Source organism: Archocentrus centrarchus, unplaced genomic scaffold, assembly GCF_007364275.1.
Source record: "Archocentrus centrarchus isolate MPI-CPG fArcCen1 unplaced genomic scaffold, fArcCen1 scaffold_55_ctg1, whole genome shotgun sequence".
Lineage (NCBI taxonomy): Eukaryota > Metazoa > Chordata > Actinopteri > Cichliformes > Cichlidae > Archocentrus > Archocentrus centrarchus.
The window spans coordinates 1655812-1682307 of NW_022060277.1; the positions used below are offsets into that span (position 1 = coordinate 1655812).

Consider the following 26496-nt stretch of genomic DNA (forward strand, 5'->3'; position numbering starts at 1 on the left):
GAGCCGCCTTCTTCAGCAGCCGGGGGTCGCGGCACGGTCCGACCTCTGCGCGCTCCTGAAGGTAACATCTAACGTAATCTTCATAAACGTCCTGGCGGAGAACCGCCTGCTCCCCTGCTCCGGTACCGTCCTTCATGACTGCCACAGCGACAGCACGCCGAATCACTGTCAAACTCAATGAGGAAGTAAAGCCGCGCAACAACCCAACAAGGAAGTGAAAGTGAGATCAGCGCGGCCGCCGCTCCGCTCCGTGCCGCGCCGTCTGCCCTGCAAACGCGCACATTCATAACGTAAACCCGCGTCACGTAATGCCATACACAACATGCTGAAGCACGGCACCTCACACAGGACACGTGTTACAGCACGTCCAAGCTACAAGAAAGCTTAGTGAGGACGCTGCGGCGTGTTTAAGCGGCTCCTGCTGAACGCATATTTTAAACACTAGTTAAGTGTCGGGATTGCTGTTGTATAATGTGGATTAATGCTGAACTTGTTTACTTTATTAGAAATTAATATTTCAATATTTTCAGACAACGCCTGAAAATACGTTTCCCAGAGTAAGCGAGACGATATTTTATTTTGAAAATTCTCACCCGGATGTAATTTTCGTTTCCGGGACAATCCTGCGTGGTCCTCATGTTTGCGGTGGTCAGTGTATGTCCGCTCACCGTCACTTAAGCAGCTGTGAGTGTTTGCGTGTGGTCGTCCCGGTAAGTGACCGTAAACCGTAAAGTAGCCGTACGGTAACGCGAGCGGGTGTTGGCGTGATGACGCTGACTCCGCCCAGCTACCGTCGATCCACTTTTTAAAACCCCACTGTGGAAGTGGGACTCGTCCTCTTACTGCGCTCACGGTTCTGTTAGAGACCGACGCGCTGAGCTGACCTCCGGTGTAGAACATCTGGATTAATGCGCTCAGCCCGTACAGATGTTTCCGCGGGATCTGATGGGAGCTGTAGTGATTCGCCCCTCCAGGATTTCCTGTTTGTGCTCGTCCCTTTCTCAGAGCTGCGAGCAGAGCAGGAGGCGAAGGAGAAAGTCTGATCCTCTGAAATACCTGAAACAAGTTACAAAGAAAGCTTTTACAGAGGCCACGTTTGTCTGTGCCGCTGTCAAAAACACAGCAGCGATGCACCTGTTGATCCTCAGCTGGAGCTCTGCTGGCAGACCTCCTCCGTCCTCTGTCTTCCAGATGAATTTCAGAAACTGAGACATGCTTCAGTGTCCCCGAGTGCTGATCCTGTTCCTCTGGATGTAGTGAGGAAGTCAAAACGCTGCATCCAGGTGAACACGAGCAGATCTACACGTCCTTCAAGATGCTGCTGAGGCTGGTTTCCTGGTCACAGGCAGGAGGATGGAGGAGGTCCAAGTTAGAGAGATGAGAAGAAGCCAGGTCAGCCTGTGTGGGTCACAGGTTTAACACACAGAGACAGACAAGCTGTGGTGCTACTAATCAGATGGTCGGTGGTTCGATTCCCGGCTGCTCCAGTCTATGCCGAAGTATTGTTGGGCAAGATACTGAACCCCAGGTTGCTCTCTGATGCAACCATCAGAGTGTGAATGTTAGATAGAAAGCACTTAGCTGTAGAAGGAAGTGCTTGTATAAAGTGCTTTGAGTGCTCAGTACAGAGTAGAAAAGCACTTTATAAGAACCAGTCCATTACTCATAATCTAACACGTGTCTGTGGACTGTTGCTTTCACTGCTTATTAAGAATGAATGATTATGTTGTAGATTTGATGCCTTCAGTTTTGCTCTACTCTACAGAAAGTTGTCAGACTAAAGAAATGAGGAAAATTATACTCCTAACAAAAATGTAAAGCTCTGTGAGGACGGTTTTACCTGTGGCTCTGAGTGGGTGTCAGTTCACCCACTATTTAAAAACCACTGATAGAAGAATGCATTCATGCATTCACTGTCACGTACAGTCATATAGCATGATGACAGTGAAGGTGACATTGAACAAAACCTGGTTGTAAGTCTCCTTCTGCTCTCACTCTAAAGCTGACTCTACTGTTACCCTGTTTAATTTCTCACTCCAGGCCACTAAAGCTGAACGCGTGTCCTGCTGTGGGCTCAGAGGAGGCACGACATGAGGGGCCAAAGCGGCAGCCGGGAGGACGGTCGGCTCAGACGGAGAGTGGAGCAGGTACGAGTCCGTCCTCGTTCCCCTGCGGCCGTGTGTTAGGACGGGATCCTTACGACCAAGGCGCGTTACGTCCAGTACCAGTATTCTACGTAATGCATGAAGTAGCACGTTGCAGTAATCACATTACATTTTTCAGAAATCCAATAACAACGCTGAATCACACTCAAGCAGTTGTTTTGTTACTTGTGTTACACGAGTTCTTTGATTGTCCGCTGGATTGAGAGAATCACTCTAATCAGCCTGTGAGCCACTGCAGCACCGTCGCTTCTCTGTGGTAGAGCGACTGACCTGCTCTCTGGGCTGCTTTGCAGCAGCTTTGCAGCCAGCAGTGTGTTCACACTGAGATCCTAAATGAATGATCTTGTGTATAGGTATTTGTGCTCAAGGTTTATATTAACTGGTAATTATGTGACAGTGCATCTCAGGCTGTGTTACAGAGTAATGCAAATGAATTAAGATAAGATAAGATAAGATAGTGTTTATTTGTCACATGCACAGTTATACACAGTACAATGCACAGTGAAATGTATTTTGTACCTGCAACCTAATAAACACACATATAAATAAGAAGAATAAAATAAAAAAAAGTAATTCACACTATACACTATACTCTATATACTATACACTATACACACTTTTTAAATTATATATTTACACGTGCAATAATGGTCCAGTTAGGGCTCAGAGTTGAGCAGACGGATGGCTTGTGGGTAAAAACTCTTCTTCAACCTTTCAGTCTTAGCCCTCAGGCAGCGGTAACGCCGGCCTGATGGGAGCAGGGAGAAGAGAGAGTGTCCGGGTGGCTGGGCTGTTTTAGGATCTTCATGGCCCTCAGCCTGCACTGCTTGGTGTAAATGTCCTGCAGGTTGGGGAGGGTGGTTCTGATGGTCCGTTCAGCTGAACGAACCACCCTTTTTAGGGCCATGAAGTCCTGCTTGGTGCAGTTTCCCATCCAGGTGGTGATGCTCCCACGCATGATGCTCTCGATGGTGCAGGTGTAAAAGTTCCTGAGCACCTTGAGTGGGAGCTTGAAGTCTCTCAGCCGCCTGAGGAGGTAGAGACGCTGTCTGGCCTTCTTCACAGTGATGTTTATGTGATGAGTCCAGGACAGGTCCTGTGAGATGGTCACTCCCAGGTATTTGAAGGTGGCCACTCTTTCCACCTCAGCACCACTGATGACAAGTGGGTGGTAGTCCCTCTGCTGCTTCCTGCTGAAGTCCACGATCAGTTCCTTTGTTTTGCTGACGTTGAGCAGGAGGTGGTTCTCCTGGCACCAGTTCTCCAGGCGGGAGACCTCTCTGCTGTAGGCTGTCTCCTCATTGTGAGAGATCAGTCCCACAACAGCAGTGTCGTCAGCAAACTTGATGATGACGTTGGACTCTGACGTGGCCTCGCAGTCATGGGTGTACAGTGAGTACAGCAGAGGGCTGAGCACACAGCCTTGGGGGGATGTGTTGAGGGTGAGGGAGGATGAGGTGAGGTGACCCACTCGTACCACCTGTGGTCTGCTGGTCAGGAAGCTGTGAACCCACCTGCACAGGATGGGCCCAGGCCCAGGTCCAGCAGCTTAGAGACCAGCCTGGAGGGAACTATGGTGTTGAATGCTGAGCTGTAATCTACAAACAGCACTCTCACATAGTTCCCCTTACCAGTGTCTATGTGTGAAAGGGTCTTGTGGAGGAGGAAGGATATGGCGTCGTCTGTGGATCTGTCTGGCCGGTATGCAAACTGTAGTGGGTCGAGGGTGAATTGTAGCAAGTAGTGTAGCTGTGTCTCAGGAAGTAGAGCAGGGCACCTACTAATCAGAAGGTTGGCAGTTCGATCCCCTGCTGCTGCAGTCTGCATGCCAAAGTATCCTTGGGAAAGATGCTGAACCCTGAGTTGCTCTCTGATGTGTTCATTGGAGTGTGAATGTTAGAGAGGAGCACTGACACAGAATGATTGGATGTGAACAGGTGAACGAGGAATGTTGTATAAAGTGCTCTGAGTGCTCAGGTAGAGCAGAAAAGCACTCTATTAGAACCAGTGCATTTACCAGGGAGTACCTAAGTATTGTAATGCATTACTTTTTTAAAAAGCACTGAGTAATGCCTAATACATACATTTTCTGTGTGTAATAACCCCAACGTTGCTTAATACTGTGTAGGCATCAAGAGGTTGACAAAACTCTCGATGTTCCATAAATCTGCTCTTGGTCTTCCGTAAATTCCTTGACATTCCGTGATGTTTCCTCATGATTTTCCTTGTAGACATGCAATCCATTTTGGTCATATCATAAATTCTGTTTTCAGTATCTGGCCTCAGTCACCACTGAGGATGTGGATCTGTCAGCCATGGCCCTGGAGCTTCAGAAACTGTACAGGTGAGTGATTTGTTCTGGCTACGAACTCTGGGTCGGTGGGTGGATGGTCCAAATGCAGAAGCAGTGTGTGAATAACTAAGCACAGTCATGAATCAGCAGCTTGATGAACCACCTTCAGCAGCAGTAACTTGAAGGCGTTTTGTTTGTGGCCATTTGTTTCTGCACAGCTGCCTTAAGGTCCTGTTGTAGGTTTGCTGCTGATCTCAGGATCGTCGTCCTGTTGCGTGACCCAATTTGAGCCAAGCTTTAGCTGTGAGACAGAAATGACTCCAGAATACTTTGGTATAGTTCATGACTGCATGGTGCCCAGGTGCTGTGGCTACAAAACAAGCCCAAATCATCAGCCCTCACCGTGCTGACAAACACCTCCACTTGGCTCTCACTTGGCTTCTGCATTAGGCCTCATTTTTGTCTAATAAATATGACATGGTGCAATATACGGTGTGGTTGTATGTCCTGACACATAAACCCTTCAGACTGAAGGAGTTGAGCTCACTCCGCTGGGGGAGCAGTACTTCAGTTTGAGACAGATGAGTTTGAGATCGTCTTTGGGTCGAGAAAATCAGTGAAGAGACAGCTGATAACTCGCTCCATTATTTATTATTACAACAAATGGTGGGATTTATTAATGTGCTTAAGAAAGCATGGGTCAGGCCACGCTGTTTTCCGTGTGTGCGTTCATCAGCAGTATTGATGAAATCACCACTTATCAAATATTATTTTCCTTTACCTTTGAGGTGGATCATCTGCTGGTTTACAACTGAGTTTAACTGCAGAGCAAATTACAGCCACTAAAATTAGCATTTATTTGAATCAGCATAAAATCTGTGTATTATGAATCTCAGGCTTCAACAGGAACGGTATTAGTCGAGTGATGGACAGCTGCATTTTCCTAACAGACTTGTGTGGTGATATGAGTGTACTGTGTCTTTAGGATGGATTATGGCAGACGAAACAAGACCGCCTTCAGGATTCAAGTAGAGAAAGGTAAGACAGGTGTTCCATTTTGCCTGTTTGGTCATGGCTTGATTGATAATGAAGAAAAAAGAGTCCTCCAACCAACCACATGAACCAACCTCCTGTAGCAGGAGGTTGGTTCATGTGCTTAAAGGTGATCGTTGTAAACAGACGGGAGCGTTCAGTTTTTCCATCGTAGCAGAATTCTTGTCATGTAATGACATGAGAAAGGAGCATGTTTGAAAATGACCTCTCCAGCCTTGTGTACATCCATCACAGCTAATGATTACATGCTTTTTTTTTAATGCATTGATTTTCTAGTGTATGAAGCAGTCATTAAGGATTCTGGGCTGAATGACCTGGAGAGCAAACACCTGGCTAAGAGAGCCAAGCACAACCACAATGACACTGGGTAAGGACCCTCTCTGCTTGCTGCTTGGTTTGGACTAGTGTGGCGGTGTTGCACCCCAGGACTCGAACCAGGACTCGAACCAGCTCTTCTGTCTGCTTTAAACGTGCAGCTGATGTCGTGTAAACCTTGTGTTCACAGTGATGAAAGCAGTGGCAGCAGCTCAGTGGAGGCCTCTGACAGTAATGACCACGCTTTGGAAAGCACTGTAAGCAGTGAGGAGTGAAGGGTGAAACTGAGGCCAGTATACAGAATCATAGTGTGTGTGTGAGTGTGTTGGTCACAGAACTGTGACTGTGCACTGTAAATGCAAACGAGCCAACCTTAAGTTCTGTGGTAAGGCACTGGGCCATGATGTATTGTTTTATAACCAGTATGAATGTGGTTTAGCACTGATGACATTTACAATTTCATCCACAGCCCACAAACCACATGAACAGCTCTCTGTCATCCCTGTACCGGAAAGGAAACACTGCGACTAGCAGTCCTTGCAGCACGGCCGCTCCTCCTCCTCCAATGTCAGGGACCCTGGTTTCCAAAGGAGGCTGGTTTATAGATAGAGTCCCTGAGAAGCGCAGCATCGTCATCGACCTTTGTGAAGAGGAGACAACTAAAAAACCAACAAATGTATGTAACTTTGGAGGGCATGTCTGCACAGATGAAGTACAGTAAGCATCCTGTGATAAGCATCTCACTGTGATATTCTTGTGGTCTTTACATTGTTCCAATATGCAAATGGACTGGTATTAATATAAAAAAAATCTTCATTTAACATCAGCATGTATTCATTCGAGTTATCTTTGTCTAATATTAACATTTTTTGATGATCCGAAACATGTCCAAAAAAATAGTAATCAGAAAACAGGCAATTCATCTTTTTATATATCACAACAGTCACTTCAAGGCTCTTTATATTGTAAAGACCCTACAATATTAGAAAGAAACCCAACAGTCCAAACGACCCCCTATGAGCAGCACTTGGAAAAACTCCCTTTAACAGGAAGAAACCTCCAGCAGACCCAGGCTCAGGGAGGGGGGGGTCATCTGCTGGGGGGGGGGACAGGACAACACTGTATGCCTGAATTTAGAGTGAGAACGTATTTGACAAATATTTTGACTATTTTGCTGTGTATGTTCTGCTTACGTGGCTCAATTAATGCCCCTGCTGCCATTTATATTTGTCACGAGCAGATTGATGCGTCCATGCTGGAGACTGACAAGTCTCACAAGAAGTCCAAAAAAAGGACAAAGACTGCTGAAAGAACTACTGAAACTACTGATTCTCGCACCCTAAACAAGAAAGGTACCACTTTGTGTAGTTTGCTTGTGTGATTATCTAAAGTAAATTCTTATTTTTTCTTATTGCTTACTTGTTAAAGTCTTACGGAGCTTGGCAGGCATTGCCTGTAGGGCTCCAACTAACAAGAAATTTCCATTTTGAAGAATGTGTAATGTTGTTGGGGTGGCTGTGGCTCAGGAGGTAGAGCAGGTCAGCTACTGATCAGAAGGTTGGTGGTTTGATTCCTGGCTGCCCCACTCTGCATGAAAAAGTGCATTGGCCAAGACACTGAACCCCAAGTTGTTGTGTATATTCATTGCAAACTGTATGTTGTGAAATGTTTTATACTTGCAAAAATCTTGAGCCACTCGTCCTTTCTTTATAGTTTGCTTCCAAGGAGCCATATTTTTTTAATATAATTTTTTAAAGTGGTCTAGTCCAGTATTACTGCAGGGTTGTTTTCAGTCCAGTCTTTGTGCCTGACCATTTTGTCAAGCCAAATCACTGAACCATTAAAAAAGGCACCAAAGCACCAGTGTTGTCTACACATAACAGCTTAGCAAAGAACCAATTTTAAGTTGTATCTTTAAGCACTTTGTTACTAGCAGCCTGTCACAAAAACACATCATTGGTTTCAATTTCTTTAGGCAAATTCTTTGGCATTTATGAAAAATGCCAAAGAATTTGCCAGCCATTAAATAGTATTTTTGCACCAGCAACGTGAGCTATTGGCCAAAAAGTTGGCATTTTTCAGCATGGTGTACAGCGTGTCCTTAAAACATCTGAGGAAACTGGACAAATGGAGAACAGAAGAGTATAGAGAAAAAAAGTATCTACACCGATGAGGTCTCTGGAGCTTAAGAAAAGGTGGCTGGACTTTCACCTCTATCCAAGAGACTTCAGTTCTAAACGGTGGAGAGCCCCAGGTATTTAAACCATTCTGCCTGACGCCCCTGGGAGGTGATCATTGACTACAGACGAGAGATTAAGAGAGACTAAGGAACTAGGCCTGTGACATCACCAAAACCATCCACAATGGAAACTAGCATCTGCCATGTTTGTCTTCTCAGAGCTGTCACACACCAGGATTTATAATTAGCTCAAACCTACACACACCCGAGAGCTCCCACCTTCAACAAAGGCAACGATTCATTCAGGTCATATTTTTCTCTGTCAGCAGGAAAAGAATCAAGAGATTCCTCAGGGAAAATAAAATAAGGGAAAAAGTGTTACAACTGAAGACGTGCATGTGGCAGTGTTACGAAGCACAGTGACACTACGCTGTAGAGGAGTGTCGATTACAATTCCCATAATCATGTGTTCTTAGGACCACCAATATTATCGATTTTATGTTTATGCATCAAAACTTTATATATTTTGAACATAAAATAAAGTGAATTTTGAGGATCAACCATACCAATGTACAGTGATGAAAATAAGCTAGATAATACAACAGGGCTCCAAATAATTCAATAAAAATAAAATGACAGATGCAGATTTTGAAAATGTACACACTAATTCATTATTAGCTTTAGTGACCTCTGATTGGTGTAACCAGATGTTGATGTTAGTGTACTCGAACCTTCAGTCAGCAGTTTCAGATCTCTGGCCCCTGGAAGAAAATCAACTATGGTTGCTGATGTCACTAGCTTCACGTTTCCTACAGAGCCTACAGGTTTGTTCTTCAGCAGGTGTGTCTCTGGTCCTCAGTGGTGTATGAGGGGCTTCTGTTTAGGGCTTTACTTGCTCACAGTTAGCCTGTCTGCTCAAAGAGAAGAGATTAATTAACCTCTTGTCTCTGAGCTGGCCTGCATTCCCGGCTGCTCGGGGCAATTGGCTGGTGGAGAGCTAATGGCGGCTAAGCTACCCTTGGTCCGTGCCAACTACAGGAGCCTGGCTAGCTAGAGGATCATGTTTCACAATCATTTCTGAAATCAGCAAACTCATCTTGTTCCACTGAGCCTTATTTCTCTACATTCACTATCAGATGGAACTCATCACTATTCACGCTCACTGACCCAGTGGCTCATCTGACCCAGATCGCTCACCTCTTATTGCTGCTGTTGATGGCACAGCAAAAATGAAGCACCTTTGGTGGTCATTCTTTCGGACACTCGCTGCAAACCACAATGAGCTTAATCCACACAACAGACAAATACAAATGGCATCCTTGGAAGTCACGTGGTCTGCTGCGAACCCGTTGAAACGCAAGTTGCTCAGTCTCCCCTAATCTCTTGTCTCTGGTCATTGACCCGATATTGATCACGTGCATCATCACATGAGCCAAGGTGTGAAAAAAGGCATGGGTCATTAGCATCAGGGGGTTGGGGTGAAATCACTCTATCAAGTGGTGTGAGTGGGGGTTGAGACTTCTTCTACTCTTTCAAACCATCTGTCTTCCCGGTCCAAAATGTGAACATTGGCATCCTCAAAGAGTGACCTTTAACCTTTAGGTGCAGATGTACAGCCGAGTCTTGTCTTGTCGAGGTGGCTCCTCCATGCTGGGCGTTTGTGAAGAGACTGTTAGGTTTCTCCGATGTAGCGGTCCGAGTGCTCCTCACTGCACTGCACGCATACACGATGTTGCTCACCTTGTGTTTGGGAATTTTGTTCTTGGGACAAAAAACTGGTTGATCCCAAGTATACTGGGATGTCATGCTTGGAGAAAATTCTCCTGAGTTTCCCTGACAAACCTGCTACATAAGGGATGATAGTGTTGTTCGGTTTGTCATCGACTTTCTTCCTAGTTGGTGTCTCACCTTCTTTCCTGTGCATCGTCATTGATCTGATGAAAGTCCACTTGGGATGACCACATGTTTTAAGAGCTTTCTTTACATTTGTGTGTTCCTTTTCTTTCCCTTTGCCTCACATTTCCTCTTAAGGCAGAAAGGGGACAACCTCCACTGGGGTTTAAATACCCAGGACTCTCCACCTTTTGGTTTTAGAACTGAAGAAGCCGAAGTGGTCAAACGTCTAATCGCCTTTTTTAAAGCTCCAGAGACTGCGATGACCTGCATGACTGAGAACCTACTTACATACTGCAGAGGAACAATATCTGAAAGTCAGGTCTTTAAAAAACCGGAAACAATCCAGCACAGACCTAACACAGGGCCTGAGAGATGGATCTCTCCTTCAGTCGTGTGGGGAAAAGAAAAGTACTGTCAGATTTTGGCATTTGACTGACAACAGGCATTTTTCATTTTTAGCTTGGCTGTTTGAAGAAAAGGTCCAGGTAGTGTCATAGGCCTGGCATCGGCAGTGGTGTTCCACAAAAACTTTACACTGGCCCTAACTTGATGTTGAAATTCACTCCATAGATGCATCTATTAAAACTCTCAGACACGTTTGAATCTTGGCGACCTTGACCTCAAGATAAAGGTCAGAGGTCAATTTTTCTGAAACTCTTGTGAGCATGATGTTCTACTCCAGAACTAGTTGAAACAAATGTTGAAATTCACACCATAGATGCATATCGTCCAAGCTAGACCCATCAAACTTCACATATGTCTTCACTTTACTATAAGGGCCTTCTCACCCACGTTATGAATCCGAAACAGCCGAGCGTTGTCACCCGCTCAGTGGTGCTCTTGTTCAGCGTGACAGTGGTCCCGAACACACTGCCAGTGCAGTAAAAATCATACCAGGATGCAAAAACACACAGTGGAACTCTATCGGTCGTGGATTGGCCTCCTGGGAGCCCGGACCTCAACATTGTTTAGAGCAGTGTGGGATCATCCTGACAGAGAACAGAGCAAATGGCAGCCAACATCTGAAGAGCTTTGAATGTCCTTCAAGAAGCCTTTAGAACTTTTCCTGAAGACTGCTAAATAACTTACAGGAAAGCTGCCTGCCAGAGTTCAGGCTGTGCTGAAGAATAATGGGCCCTTGCTGTTCTTGTCCTTGCAAACAGTCGCACTTTGGTGTGGTGTCGTGCATCTCTCAGCTTTCCAAACCTTGGTGCTGTGGTGACCAGGTGGAAGACCTGTACAGTCCTGTCAGTTTTTACCACCATTCAATGGCAGAAGCTCAGAGGTTCCCAGATTACACAGAATACAGAATGAGATACTGCAACAGCCTGAAAAGACGAGACTTCTGGAGAAAACTTTAAAAAAAAGGTAAATTTCTTTGCTCCCAGTTTCGACTTTTCTGTTGCTGTACCAGTGCCGATGTGGGCATTTTGTGTGAGTGGTGACACCTGTTGTTAGACTACAGTAGACACCTGCGCCATCAGTGATGGTGTAAGGCTATGACACAGCCAGTGCAGCGACCATAATGGGCCCTTAAATCCTCCAACTCCACCAGCAACACTGGACTTTCTCCTCCTAGCCACCCTGCTGTATTGACTGTAGCCATTAACGTGCCACTTTGACCCTGGGTCACCACTGCTGATAGATGCACAGTCCACAACATTAACAGGCCATTTGTTTTCATTCTTGGTTTAAAAAAAAGTCTGGGCCATGGATCTGCTGCTGAGATGATGCTCAGCTTTCACTCCTCGACGTGCCTCATCAGTGGGGTTCTGGTACTTGACTTTCTTTAATGGAGCAACTCGTGCCTTCCCTACAATGAAGGATCCTTGTCATTCTGAGGTCTTGGGTACGAAACAGTTCTATCGCTAGTATCACAGAAATGATGTAGTCTGGAACTGATGAGCAGTCCAAAATCTTTGGGCTTGATGCATCTTGGCACACTGAATGTGCTGAGCTTTCTTAGGTCTTCTAGACTATCTGCCCACTGCAGTTGGTAAATTTAGGGAACGCGATCATCCCAACACAGACGTTTTGAAGCATCATCCTGGCCAGTAAGGTAAAGGATGCCTAAAATCCAGTGGGGTCATAAACGTGAGACCACTTTGAAAGTGGGCAAATATAAATGGGTTTTGCCTCCTTTGCAGTTTGTAGAATTCTATTACCAAGAATCACAATCCAGTGCTGTGGTTTCAGTGACTGTGTTGCCTTACAGTTTCCTCTATGAATGATTCCTTAGCAAAGTCACCTGAGCTGCACTATCCCACTCTGAAGTTTGAAGACGTAGGAGGAAATGAAGAGACGTTAATGGTTAGTACCGCTGCCTTGCTGCTTTACCACATTTTATCAAAGAAAACAAAGTTTATTGACGTTATTGTCTGTACGTAACCAGAGTCCTACACATTTAGCATGTGCTGATCGTATATTAAATTGTCTAGTTGCATTGTACTTTTCACTAATTCTTAATAATTAACATTGCTGCAGGAAGTGTGTAAGCTGCTCATACACATGCGTCACCCAGAGGTGTACCAGCAGCTGGGAATGGTTCCTCCAAGGGGCTTTCTCCCCACGGACCTCCTGGCTGTGGAAAGACCCTGCTGGCCCAGGCTGTGGCTGGGGTGAGTGCTGGGCAAGAAATCTGTTTCAACAGGCTGCAGACGTGGCCCACGCTGTTGATAGCATGTTTGTGTGTGGTGGCCTGAATTGCACTGCAGTTCCCCCACCAAAGCACTAGTTGGCAGTGAAGCTTCTCTCTTCAAATTGTCTTCCAGTCAATGTGAAAAAAAAATGGTGAACTGGACCAGCTGATCAGAATCCATGTAGTTCCTTTTCTCAGGAGGTGCACATCAGTTTATACCATAAGTTAGGCCATAGGCTAAAGGGTGTGCAGTTACAGGGCACCAACACAGAAGCATAAACTGAACTGTGCTGTATGGACTGGGTGGGTGTTATTTGTTTCTGTGTGTAGTTCGGAGAGCACAGTAAATGCACAGCTTACATCACTTCAGATGAGGTCACTTAACTGAGGAAGTTAGGTTTAGGTTAAGTTTTGCCCTTGTTGCCAACAAAAAAACTGCTACATGTCTATCAAAGTCTTAGTGTGTGGGCATCCACGGAGATGTTGTGTATTGATATGAGGCTATGACTGTGTGTTTCAGGAGATGCACCTGCCCATGTTGAAGGTTTCTGCTCCTGAGCTGGTGTCTGGAGTGTCTGGAGAGTCTGAACAGAAGCTCAGGGAACTGTTCGACCTTGCTGTGGTTAATACTGCTTTTTTCCTTCATATCATTGCAGAAGTGTCTGGCTGCTCCTGACACACGCTTTATTTTAGCCATGTGCTGGTGATGGACAATCAATATGGTGTATATTGTCAAATATAACTTAATATAATGTCACCACAGGCTTATTTATAGAATGTGGTTACAGTAATAGAAATAAAAGTATTGCATGTATAGATATCAAGTCTATGCAAGAATAAACATAAAAATGAAGCAGTCTGATGTATTTTCTTTCGTTGCCTTGCAGAGCTCAGCTCCGTGTATCCTGTTCATAGATGAGATAGATGCCATCACCCCTAAAAGAGAGGTGGCCTCTAAAGACATGGAGAGGAGAATTGTAGCCCAGCTGCTCACGTGCATGGATGGTAGGACACACTGGATGGAGGACTCGTGGAAATGCTGACAGAACAAACAGGCCTTGCATGGTAGCACTTGCTGGGATCATTTCTTGGTTATGGAAGGCTCGCGGTCATTAGCACCAGACCTCAGATCAGCACCATAGCCGTATGTTCTTTGGGTGGTTTTTATTGCCGCAGCCTTGGTGCCAGCAGCGTCTGATCCAAAGAAACTTTAACTACTGCAAACTTCACACTCCTCATCACTGACTTTACTATAGCAGCACTGGCATGTACATCACCCCTGTTACAAATCCAAAACAGCCGAGTGTTGGCAGCCACTCAGCGGTGCTCTTATTGTTGCCTTCTTTCTGTCAGATTTGAATAGGCTGGAAGTCACAGCTCAGGTCCTGGTCATCGGTGCCACCAACAGACCGGACTCCCTGGACCCCGCGCTCCGCAGAGCTGGGCGCTTTGACAGAGAGATCTGCATGGGTATCCCCGATGAAGCAGCACGTCTCAGGTCAGCTACACATAATCCAAGAACATTCAGAGTTGAACTTTTGCACTTGACTGGCTGTGTGGAGGCTCGCTGTAGAGACTGAAGGATCAAACCCTTCCCTGCAGTAACCGCTCTGCTGTCTCTTTTAGTGGGGAGCATATTCGGGACATGGTTTGGGGTCCAGTACGAGTCACTTTTGGATTCCAGATTTTAAAAATAAGTCACAGAGGGAGTTGGGAATTTTACAGTGATGTGGATACATTTGTTTGCTCTCACTGCCGGCACTGCTGGATCCACAGTGAGAAATTAGATAACAGCAAAACATGAATTTGAAGAGAAGAATTTTTCGGGGGCTTAAATGTAATGGGAGAGTTCACTCTCAGACAGGTGAAGGCTGTTTATTTATCATTTGTTCATAGATTAAAAGTCTGATGTTGATTTCAAGTGTGGGTTTTGCATTTTGTGAGATGGCAGCATGAATGGGCTTGTGTGTCCAGTGAAGACAACAGTAGATTACTGCAGAGAGCTCTCTGAGGAAAAGAGAGAAACACTGAGGCAAGTGAAGAATATTCTCACTGAGGCTGGCTCATCATTACCCGAGGCTGCCATGAAGAGGAAATGGAGGATTCACTGGAACAGTCTTTTATGGACGTATGAAAACGCAGATCAGCCTGTGCCACAATAATGGAAGCAACAATCGCTCAAAGCTTATATGATGCCAGCAGTGTGACGGGCATGTATGGCCTCCAGTGGGAGGGTTTCCGTGGTGTAAGAACATTTAATTGTGGTTCATGGTTGTGATGATATGTGATGTTCATGTGGTCACTGAAATGTTCGTTTAAATTGGCCTTTCGTGTTTTGAGGGTTTTGGTTGAACGTAGTTTGAACATAAACTGAATGCTGGGCTCTCTCTCAGGATCTTGAAGACGTTGTGTCGAAAGCTGAAGCTGCCGGAGGACTTTGACTACCAGCAGCTGGCGCGGCTCACCCCAGGCTACGTGGGCGCTGACCTCATGGCTCTGTGCCGTGAAGCTGCCATGAGTGCTGTAAACAGGGTGCTGCTGGAAATACGGGGAGCTCCACAGAGCCAAATCCAGAACTCTGCTGAAGAGCTGTCAGCTAGCGGACCTCTGAGTTTGACAGACAGGATAGTTGGAGAACAGCAGCCAACCGACGTCAGCCCGATGCCTCAGGAAGAGCCGGGACAGAGTCATCATCAGGTAGGAGGAGCTACAGGAAGCCAGTCTGAAACTCCGATTAATGCTGTAGCAAAGAGGAAGAGTTACACATCAGAAAGCTGGTGATTCTGAAATAAATCAGGATTAAAGGCTGCGCTTGTTTTTGTTCTTGTAAACCTCTCATCAGTGTTGGTACAGATCTCAGACTGAGATGGACTTAAAGTGCCATAAAAACTGGCATCATTCCTCATTTTGGTCTGTGCTAATGGTCACATCGAGACACTGCAGAACTGTTCAGTTTGTCCTCGGAGATCAGTTTAGAGTTGAAGAGCATGAAGGCAACAAAACAGCAAGGTTATTTAGTGAAACACCTGTGCGTGCTCTACAGAAATACTCATTTGAGGAGTCAGAGGTGTTGATCAGAGCAAAGTTCAGGCAGGGAACTTTAGCTGGACAGTGACATAGACAATAATATGGCTCATATCATATACCGGACACACCCTGTCACTTTGGCAAACTTGAAGCAGCAGAATATCCGTCTTTTCCTTAAACCCTGTCACGCTGATCCTACAGAGGGGCCGCAGAACCAGCTCTCAGAAATTGCTGGCTTAATTTTGGCTGCAGACAGGAGTGCACGTGATGAGTGCACGTGATGAGTGCACGATCAGTCTGCGATGCATGTGTTCACACTGTCAGAATTTTCTGCTGTGCATACGTGATCTGCACGTTTTGTGCACGTCACATGCCATCAGGTGGCGCGGTTTACACAATGTGCACGCTATCCATTGTTTACATTTCCCATCTGCCATGAATTTCTGTGAATTGCTTGCAGTATTGCTCATCTGCAGGATCAATGCGACGGGGTCTTGGATGTTAGTGCTGCTGCGCTGCATCACTGCCTGCTTTCCACCACAGCATGCTTACTCATCACCCCCCAGCATCTGTGTATCATGTTTGTGTGGAGTGATTAACTCAGAGCTGGGATGCTGTATTCTGCTGCTGAGTCATTTCAAATGTAAAATTACTTAGGGTTGATTCACAAATATCGACATTTTCCAGAGCGTACAAAGAAAATGTTGATCTTTTTTCCTGACATTTAATTTCACCTGGTTCTTTGGTATTGTACTGTAATAGGAAGTATTAAAACTATGGAACCCTAAAAGGGACATGGGAGGGAAAAAATATGCACTTTTGCGAGATCTTGCAAAACGTTTTAGCTTTAGGCCGTGCGCTTCCACGTTAATCTTGATACGGCAGTGTCCGTCAGGACGCTGAAAGGATCGGCGAGAGATTGCAGCAAAAGTCGCCTTTAGTTTATAATTCATTGGTTCCTGTTGGCTGTAACCAAAACTGTTCAGGCATGAAGGAATGAACCTGACTGACTGTCTCACTCTCACAGCATCACTGCTTCACTGATCACCACAAACACACAGAGCGCTGCCCCGCCCCCTTCTCCTCTCAGCCACTCATAAACAACTACAGTGATGGAGGACACACACCTGTTTATCTAGATCATATATATATTCATAAAATAAAAGCTCAAGCTGAGTGTGTGCATGTGAGATCTCACAAAAGTTTTGCGAGATTTCGCAAAAGTACATTGTCTCTTTTTTTCCTCCCATGTCCCTTGCAGGGTTCTGTAAAAAAAATCCTGATCTTGAAAGATTTTGTAGATTTTGGTATCAAATACACTCTTTCCTACCTATCTAAACATTGTGTTGTTGCAGTATTAAAAATCCATCCATCCATTCTCTTTCTCTTATCCTTTTCAGGGTCACGGGAGGGCTGGAGCCTATCCGCTGTCATAGGGTGAGATGCAGGGTACACCCTGTAATGAACAGATATACCTTTTTATATTAGAATTTATAGGGAAGTATGCAAAATGCACACGCTGCCACACTGTACAGAGTGGCAGTGGAGCTGGTCTTATTGCTGGTATTTATATTGATGTGAATGACTTGCAGGCCTATAATCTGTCAAACATATCTCAAACATCTCTTATGAATGATATCAACTCATTTTGAGTCATAAAGAACATTTCTGTCACATGTTAGAAGCTGCAGTCAGTTTTTGGCAAAGTGACTTTCATATTGTAGTGATTCTGTTAAAGTTAGATGGATCTGTGCAGAAGTTCTGTGATTTCCCACCGTTTTGTTGGTCCTTGAATGTGTTGTGGTGCACAGCAACCATTTAATTGTTAATAAAAGGGCAACTTTTGCTGGCAATCTGTCGCCATCTTCTTCAACATCTTAACAGACGCTACAATATATTCTTTATTAATGAGGGTAAGAACAAGTCATTTCTTCATTTTATATAAGCCCTTCATAAATCCTGTGCACCAGTATATTTACTGATTTAAGCAAAGAAAAAACATTTAAAAAACAGACACAACACCAGAAACCTGAAAACTCCGCTGTCACCGTGTTTTGTGCACATACAGCGCTCGTACTGCGTCCCTTCATACACTGTAGCATTTCCCAGACCTCTCTGTGGCACCAAGGGGGACAGCACACCCCCCGGACTTCGATTCGTCCTTTAGCAACTTTTGAGACAGCCAACAGCGAGTTTTATTGCACAAAATTTGGTAATGGTGCCGGCCGCCGATCACCAGATTACACACAAATATCCGGGCCAGCAAATATCCGGTTTACTGCGTACGGTTTCTATTTTTGGAACAATGCTTCCGCTTCTTGTTGAATTTATCTCCGGCGGCTTTGGCTGCTTTCCACACCTGCTGCGCTGCACTCACAGCTTGTTCCTGTCTGATATCGTTAGTAGAGTCATTTTGTGAATCGATGATGGACTATTTTAGAGGATTCAATGAGACCTTTGAACTGATCTGCCAGACCTGAGGCCATATAGCTGCAGACCACGCAATGTGCAGTGGCGTGGATTCTTCGGCCATCGGCGGTCAAATTACACCGACCGACCGACATTTTCTAACGCTGGGTGTAACCCCCCACCCCTCCCCCCATCGTATGCTTTGGAAAATGTCGATAATTGTGAAGCGTCCCTTGATGCTAACAGTATTTCCTGCTTCTGGGTTGCCCTGACAAGTTATGTGCTGTGTCCAGCAGGGGGAGCTGTGGAGTGTGTTGCACCTGCTGAAGAGCGCTGAACCTCTGCCAGAGGAAACGCTGGCTGGCTTGTCCATTCTCATGTCAGATTTCCAGGTCTCTCTGGCTAGTGTGCAGCCCTCAGCTAAGAGGGAAGGATTTGCCACCGTGCCTGATGTCACCTGGGAGGATGTAGGGGCCCTACAGGATATCCGAGAGGAGCTCACCATGGCCATATTGGTAAACACCTGGATTCTTACCAATTTCAATTTAAGAATTAATTGTTCTATTATACTCTCACCTGATTAGGAGAAATGTTTATCCCCAGAGAACCTCATTTTTTTTGTGTATGTAGAATTGAATCTTTAGCTCGGCTGTGGAGGGCAGACCAGCCGATCCAATACCGAGCTGTTCCTCCATCCATTGCTCCATCAATTTGTCCATCCTTCCTTTAATCCATCATCCCTGATTGATGCTTTACCTCTAGTAATGCATCAATCTCTAATCCTTCCTTAGGACTATTGTGACAATATTCTTTACCTGCCTCAGTGTTCTTAGTTAGTGGTGAATTCTCCTGAAGCTTACTGTGAGTGTTCAGTGGGCAAAGGTCTACAGAATGCTGCTCATAGAGTTTCCATTTTATAAGCTGATTCCAAAATATCACATATTGTAAAAGATCAGCAGAGCTCTGGAGGCCTGCGGGTCTCTTGTTTTGTCTTATCAGTTTCACTGGATTGAAATCACTGAGCTCTCTGATGTTCTCCTCTGCTGCATGATGGTCCACAGAGCTGCCCGTGTTTGAGCTGCGCTACTGTCATTTTACTTTTCCTGTTCAGTGTTAGCACAGAGTAACACAGCTGTGCGTGTGTGTGTGTGTGTGTGTGTGTGTGCGTGCGCGTGTGTGTGTCCCCTGTAGGCTCCAGTGCGTTCTCCGGAGCAGTTCAAAGCTCTGGGACTCAGCGCTCCATCCGGATTGCTGCTGGCTGGACCTCCAGGATGTGGAAAAACACTGCTGGCCAAGGTTGTGAGAACATAATTAAAGATTTTTCATTCTGTAATGATGAATTTAAACATGTTGAAACAAAATCTTATTTATCATTTGATACGTTAGTTAAATATGATGTAACAAATATATTTGCGTTCTCTGAGGATCAGATGAGATCATTCAGTGTCAGTCACATGGTTCTCTCTGCTCACAGGCAGTGGCCAATGAGTCAGGACTCAATTTCATCTCTGTGAAGGGACCAGAGCTGCTCAACATGGTTAGTCAGTGAGCTGGGGACAGCCTGTGCACTGCTGCACTGTTATGGAGACCCTGAGGGTTTGCCCTGCCACTGACAGGAACACATTAATGTGCTTCTTTTCTTCTGGATGACTGGATTCTCTGTCATTATGTTTTCCTAAGCTGTCTTCACTTTCTCCTCATTTTTGTTGCTTTCTTCATAAGCTCACTTGAGACTGAAGTTTTTGGATGAATAAGTTATCATTGCACGACTGGCTTATACAGCTGTGTTTGTGTGCAGTATGTGGGAGAGAGTGAGCGGGCTGTCAGGCAGGTCTTCCAGAGAGGACGCAACTCAGCTCCTTGTGTGATCTTCTTTGATGAGATCGATGCGCTCTGTCCACGCCGCTCAGGCCACGAGGTGAGAGACGGAAAGCCAAGATAACAATGCTGGCAGCAGTTACGTTAGTTAAAGACTCTCAGCTGTTAAACTGGTGTGCCTGCAGTCCAGACAAAGGAGGCCCCAAACTGTTGGGCAGCTGAACATCACGAAATACTGGGAAACATTTGTCTGTTCAAACTGAAGGAACTGGTTTCTCAGAGCCGAAAATTAAAAAGCACCTGAGTAAGTGATCGTCAGCCAGTGTGAGCACCTCCTGAGTCACATGCAGGAACTAAAGGATGCCACATTACACAACATGCTTCTTTCGTCCATTCACACACATTCATGCGCCAACGGTTGCGCCGGAGAGCAACATGGGGTTCAGTATCTTGCCCAGGGATACTTTGGCACCCAGGAATCAAACCACCAACCTTCCAATCTGACCTGCTCTACCTCCTGAGCCGCAGCCACCTAAATGCACTGAGTTGCTGCCATGTGATGAAAAGTTATTTATCCATGAAGCCAGATGACACACATCAATTAGTTAAACTGCAGGAATGTCTTAAAGACATTAAGGCCTGGATGACCTCTAATTTCCTGCTTCTAAATTCAGATCAAACTGAAATTCTTGTACTCGGCCCCACAAATCTTAGAAACATGGTGTCTAACCAGATACTTACTCTGGATGGCATTACTTTGGCCTCCAGTAACACTGTGAGAAATCTTGGAGTCATTTTTGACCAGGATATGTCCTTCAATGCACATATTAAACAAATATGTAGGACTGATTTTTTGCATTTATGCAATATTTCTAAAATTAGAAACATCCTTTCTCAGAGTGATGCTGAAAAGCTCATTCATGCATTTATTACTTCTAGGCTGGACTATTGTAATTCATTATTATCAGGCTGTCCTAAAAGCTCCCTGAAAAGCCTTCAGCTGATCCAAAATGCTGCAGCTAGAGTACTGACAGGGACTAGAAAGAGAGAGCAGATTTCTCCCATATTGGCTTCTCTTCATTGGCTCCCTGTTAAATCTAGAATTTAAAATCCTTCTCCTCACATACAAGGTCATACAAGGCCCCATCTTATCTCAAAGACCTCATAGTACCATATCACCCCAACAGAGCACTTCTCTCTCAGACTGCTGGCTTACTTGTGGTTCCTAGGATACTTATACTGTCAGGTAATAAAGTAAGGTATTATGTATAATGTTAAACAATGACTTTTGGACAGATGAGATGAGATAATGCACAGTGCCAACCAAAGATCAGCATCTCATACCAGCTGTCAGTCGGGGGTGGGGGGGCTTGATGATTTGGGCTTGTTTTGCATCCACTAAGACAAAAGCAGCAAACGTGCAGTGGTGGGCTGTGTGTGCGTGTCCATGAATAGTGTTTGTGTGTTTCAGTCCGGGGCCAGTGTGCGGGTCGTCAACCAGCTGCTTACAGAGATGGACGGCTTAGAGACTCGACGGCAGGTCTTCATCATGGCTGCCACCAACAGACCAGGTACAAACATACACTAAATAAGAGCTCACGTCAGCAGTAATGACACCCGGTTACGCCAATCGGAGGTCACTAAAATTAATATTGACTCGGTGTGTAACTTTGCAAAAACGATGTCGGACTCTGTAGTTTTCTCTGGGCCCCTCCCCAATCAGACCAGGAGCGACATGTTTAGCCGCATGTTCTCCTTGAATCGCTGGCTGTCTGAGTGGTGTCCAAAAAATGACGTGGGCTTCATAGATAATTGGCAAAGTTTCTGGGGAAAACCTGGTCTTGTTCGGAGAGACGGCATCCATCCCACTTTGGATGGAGCAGCTCTCATTTCTAGAAATCTGGCCAAATTTATTAACCCTCCTAAAAACTGACTACCCAGGGTTGAGACCAGGAAGCAGAGTTGCAGTCTTACACGCCTCTCTGCAGCTTCTCTCCTCCTGCCATCCCCCCAAAACCCCATCCCCATAGAGTCGGTGCCTGCTCCCAGACCACCAAAAACCAAAGCTAAAATCAGCAAAAAGCTATTTAAGCATAAAAATTCAAAAACAATAAATAATACAGCTTCATCAACTGCACCAAAAAATAAAACAATTAAATGTGGATTGTTAAACATTAGGTCTCTCTCTTCCAAGTCTGACCCTCACTCTAAAAACTGTTCTCTTTGTCACCAGATATCATCGACCCTGCTGTGCTGAGGCCAGGTCGTCTGGATAAAACCTTGTATGTGGGTCTGCCACCACCAGCAGATCGCCATGCCATCCTGCTGACCATCACTAAGGTAGGCAGGCAGCAGGCTGTTTGACTCACATCTGAGTTTTCTATTGAGATCGCATGAAAAAGGGAATCCACTGTACAGAAAAGTGACGAATACAGTGATAGAGAATGAAAGGGGAAACAAATGCTGAATAGTATCCAGCCACATGCTGTTAAGAACATCATTCATGTTGTAGGGGGGCACCAGGCCTCAGCTGGAGGAGGAGGTCAGCCTGGAAGAGATAGCATTGGATGAGCGCTGTGATGCCTTCACGTGAGTTTGAGCAGCAGAGCAGCAGCTGCCCTGCAGCACTCCTCCTGCTGAAACCAAAGTGGTTTCAAACACGGCTGCTGGTGTTATTAAAATATGGCTGATGCACACTGAGCGTGTGTGTGTGTGTGTGTGTGTGTTTGATGTAGTGGAGCTGACCTGACTGCTTTGGTGAGGGAGGCGTCTCTTAATGCCCTGAAGGCCCACCTGAAGTCCCAGCATTCCATAGCTGCATCTGATGGTAAGCTGACCTCTGCAGTCCTGCTGTGGGGCTGCAGGTGGTCCCTGAAAGGCTTTTACTGTGAAACCGTGACTGAAAACTGGTTTTGTGTATTTATTTACATTTGCTTTATGGCGATGAGCAGTTTCATATGTTTGACAGTGGCAGTGATTGGCTGCTTTGTAACACATATATAGATATGTTTCCAAATGAAATGAAACTGTACTGTTTATATATCAGTATGAACCCAAACTGGCCAAAGTGCAGCCAGTGAAATGCTTTTGTTTCAGTATTTCATCACAATCTGTGAAATACATCACTGTTCACCTCAGAGAAGATGCCTTCTGTAGCCAGAAAAACATTTCAGCCTGCTGCGGGCTAATTAGCATTAGTAAGCTAATGCTAAATGCTGTGCCAGCTAGCTAAATCAGTGAGGATGATATTATGTATGTAATTTCTGTGATAATGGTTGGTCCTATGGGTCATTAAAGGCATCTGAATCTGATTGGACCATGTGACTTGGTGCCAATAGGGAGTGTGGATCACTCTAGTCCAGAGGTCCCCAACCCCCGGGCCGTGGACCAGTATTGGTCAATGGGTCATTTGGTACCGGACCGCACTTTAAGAATATATAACTGAGATTATTACTGTTTTATTTATTATCTGAGCCTGAACGATGTTTTACTTTGAAAATGGGCAGATTCAATCCGTTATATCCCTCTATGACTCCCATATAAGAACCAGTCCATTTACCATTTATAACACTGCGGATAGCAGTGAGGCGGACCCAGCCAAGTCAAGCTGACACTGTCCAGCACTCGACACTCTGCAGCCTCTCCATCAGCCGGCACACACCAATAAAAGCTTTGATTTCACATGAAGCCAATTTAAGTTGGATTTTATCCAACTTAAACTTAAGATGGATTTTTTACATGTCAGAATTCCATGGGCCATTTGACTGAGGTGATTTCTGCTGTATTTGAGTATCTTATTTTGAAGGGATGTTTAAACATGGTGACCAGAGAGCGCTGAGGGCAGAGAGGCTGTTATTCATGCTGTGGAAGATAGGCAGAAGCTGCTGATCGAGTTGCATATTTATTGGAAAATATCACACCTTTGAGTACAGTCGTATCATTATTTTGACGTATTCATCCACCACACCTTAAAGGCCAGTCCGTGGAAATATTTTTTAACACTAAACCGGTCCGTGGCTCTCAAAAGGTTGGGGACCACTGTTCTAACTTAGGACGATGATGATAATGAACGGGTGAAATTCTCAGTGTAGTGGGAGACGACCTCAGCATGGCGCAGTGCCGGGCGATCAACTGCTGCTGTAATATTAATAGTCTGCTACATGGAACGGAGAACTTTAAGATCATTATTAGGGTAGACAAACTTAAAGATCTCAGCACCCTCTTTTCCAGCAGATTCTGTTTCCTCCACAGTAAAGTGAACAACTGTGGTGCTACAAAAAGAATACATCATTTACATAATTTAGGAGCGTGCTAATTTAATAATAAAGCGCCCATGATGTCCGTTCTGTTGTCATCCTGCTCATTAGCTTAAAGCTGTGTTCATTGTTACACACAGGCTCCGCTGCTGACATCAGAGTGAGCAAACCAAACTTTGAGGAGCCTTCGGGAAGGTTCGGCCATCTGTGTCCAAAAAGGTAAGAAAGTGTCTGAGGACAGATCAGTCTCAGAGCCAAACGCTCATTTACACAGAGGGAAACTGAAAAACGTAGTCAGATACAACCTGAGAACAACTGCGTGTTCATATTACTAACAGAAACTTAGTCAAACTTAGTGCAGAAGCAGCTTGTGGATAAACTAAGTCCATCCCATGATGTGCATCTGTGAGGTCAGACACTGATGTTGGACAGAAGGCCTGGCTCACAGTCTCCGCTCTAATCCATCCCAAAGGTGTTCTATCAGGCTGGAGGTCAGGACTCTGTGCAGGCCAGTCAAGTTCTTCCACACCAAACTGGCTCATCCATGTCTTTATGGAGCTGCTTTGTGCTCTGGTGTGCAGTCATGGTGGAACAGGAAGGGGCCATCCCCAAACTGTTCCACAGAGCTGGAGCATCAAATTGTCCCAAATGTCTTGGTCTGCTGAAGCATTAAGAGTTTCTTTCACTGGAACTAAGGGGCTGAGCCCAACTCCTGAAAACACCCCACACCACAACCCCCCCTCCACCAAACTTTACACAATGCAGGGCAGACAGGTACCGTTTCCCCTGGCAAACCACCAAACCCAGACTCCTCCCTCTGATTGGCAGATGGAGAAGTGTGATTCATCCCTCCAGAGAACACATCTCCCACTGCTCTAGAGTCCAGTGGCGGCGTGCTTTACACCACTGCAATCAACACTTTACACCAGTGCATCAACACTTTACACCACTGCATCAACACTTTTACACCACTGCACAAACTTTACACCACTGCATCAACACTTTACACCACTGCATCAACGCTCTGCACTGAGCTGGTGATGGAAGGCTTGGATGCAGCTGCCATGGAAACCCATTCATGAAGCTCTCACTGTTCTTGAGCTGATCTGAAGGTCACATGAAGGTTGGAGGTCTGCAGTGATTGACTGCAGAAAGTTGGTGACCTCTGTGCACTATGACCCTCAGCATCCTCTGACCCCACTCTGTGATTTTATGTGGCCTACCACTTCATGGCTGAGTTGTTCCCAATCAAGCAGTGACTGGACTTGTTGCACAGGTATCATCCTATCACGGTACCACGCTGGAGTTCACTGAGCTCCTGAGAGCGACCCATTCTTTCACTGATGTCTGTAGAAGCAGTCTGCATGCTGAGGTGCTGGTTTATACACCTGTGGAAGGGACTGAACACCTGGATTCAGTGATGCAAATGGCTGAGTGAACACTGTTGGCAGTATGGTGTTATACCTGCTACCATTAAAAAGCCAGTAGGTTTTACACTATTAGTTCAATTGAATTAAAGTTAAGCTACCATATTGAAGAGACAATCCAAGATGATCCCGTATGAGCAGCACTTGTTTGGAAGGAATAACTTCCTTCAACAGGTAGAAGCCTCAGACCTGGGCTGAGGGAGGGGCAGCCAGTCATCTGCTGCTGCTGGTTGGAGGATGAAGTGTTTGTTCAGCTGTCTCGTAGTTTGTATTTTCTCCTGTTTGCTTTTCTTGGTGTCTCTGCTCCATCGGCTCATGTGAGTCCATTACTGTGCAGCATTCCACATGCTGCACATTGTTTGTGACAAACAGCTGTACTGGCTCTCAGAGGCAGTCCCGTAACTCCCCTGCTATGAAGTAGAGTTGAGAACCAGTCTGACTCGTCTCACACTGCAAAATATATACCCTGCTGTGCTGTCCTACGCACTGAATGTTAATGTGAGCATGTCTGAAAGAACAGGTTAAAAATAAGCACCGACTGTGACACACTGACTGAAGGCAGAGCTGCGTATGGACCACAAACATGCAGTGACTCTGTGTGTGTGTGTGTGTGTGTGTGTGTGTGTGTGTGTGTGTGTGTGTGTGTGTCTTACAGGACCAGAGGATGTATGAGCAGCTCAGAGAGTCCCTCAGCAGATGACCGCCGGAGTAGAAACCAACGTCAGCAGATCCACTCATGATTGACTAGCTGTGATATATTTTCAGTATTGAATTATGACTTCTGATTTTATATTAAAGTGTTTGACAATTGAGTCTTGCCTGCATTCTTCTTGTCTGACCTCTGACCTGGCTCCTGTTGTGCTGTCAGACAGCTGGACACAGCATGAACACATGAAACCCTGCTAATCAAACACATTCTGCTCATCTGGCCTGGACCACTTGTGGAAACTTTAGAATGAAAACCAGGTCAAAGGTCACAGTGTGGGCAGCGGTTCAGCTCACAGGGTGAGCAGGTGACCA

The 26496-nt window shown here is 45.5% G+C and overlaps 1 protein-coding gene across 1 annotated transcript; it reads left to right on the forward strand.

Moving 5' to 3' along the window:
- The first annotated feature begins 604 nt into the window (after positions 1-604).
- nvl (nuclear VCP like) lies at positions 605-26288 on the forward strand. Its single transcript, XM_030725440.1, is given in 26 exon segments — positions 605-710; positions 2041-2147; positions 4439-4509; positions 5444-5496; positions 5788-5878; positions 6017-6083; positions 6296-6502; positions 7067-7178; positions 12141-12211; positions 12386-12464; positions 12467-12519; positions 13060-13161; positions 13427-13544; positions 13893-14037; positions 14933-15236; positions 18269-18490; positions 19167-19271; positions 19450-19512; positions 19774-19893; positions 21265-21364; positions 22027-22133; positions 22306-22382; positions 22529-22620; positions 24190-24231; positions 24234-24268; positions 26132-26288. Coding segments are annotated over 25 exon segments (2538 nt in total). The 5' UTR covers positions 605-710; positions 2041-2090; the 3' UTR covers positions 26177-26288.
- Positions 26289-26496: the final 208 nt, after the last annotated feature.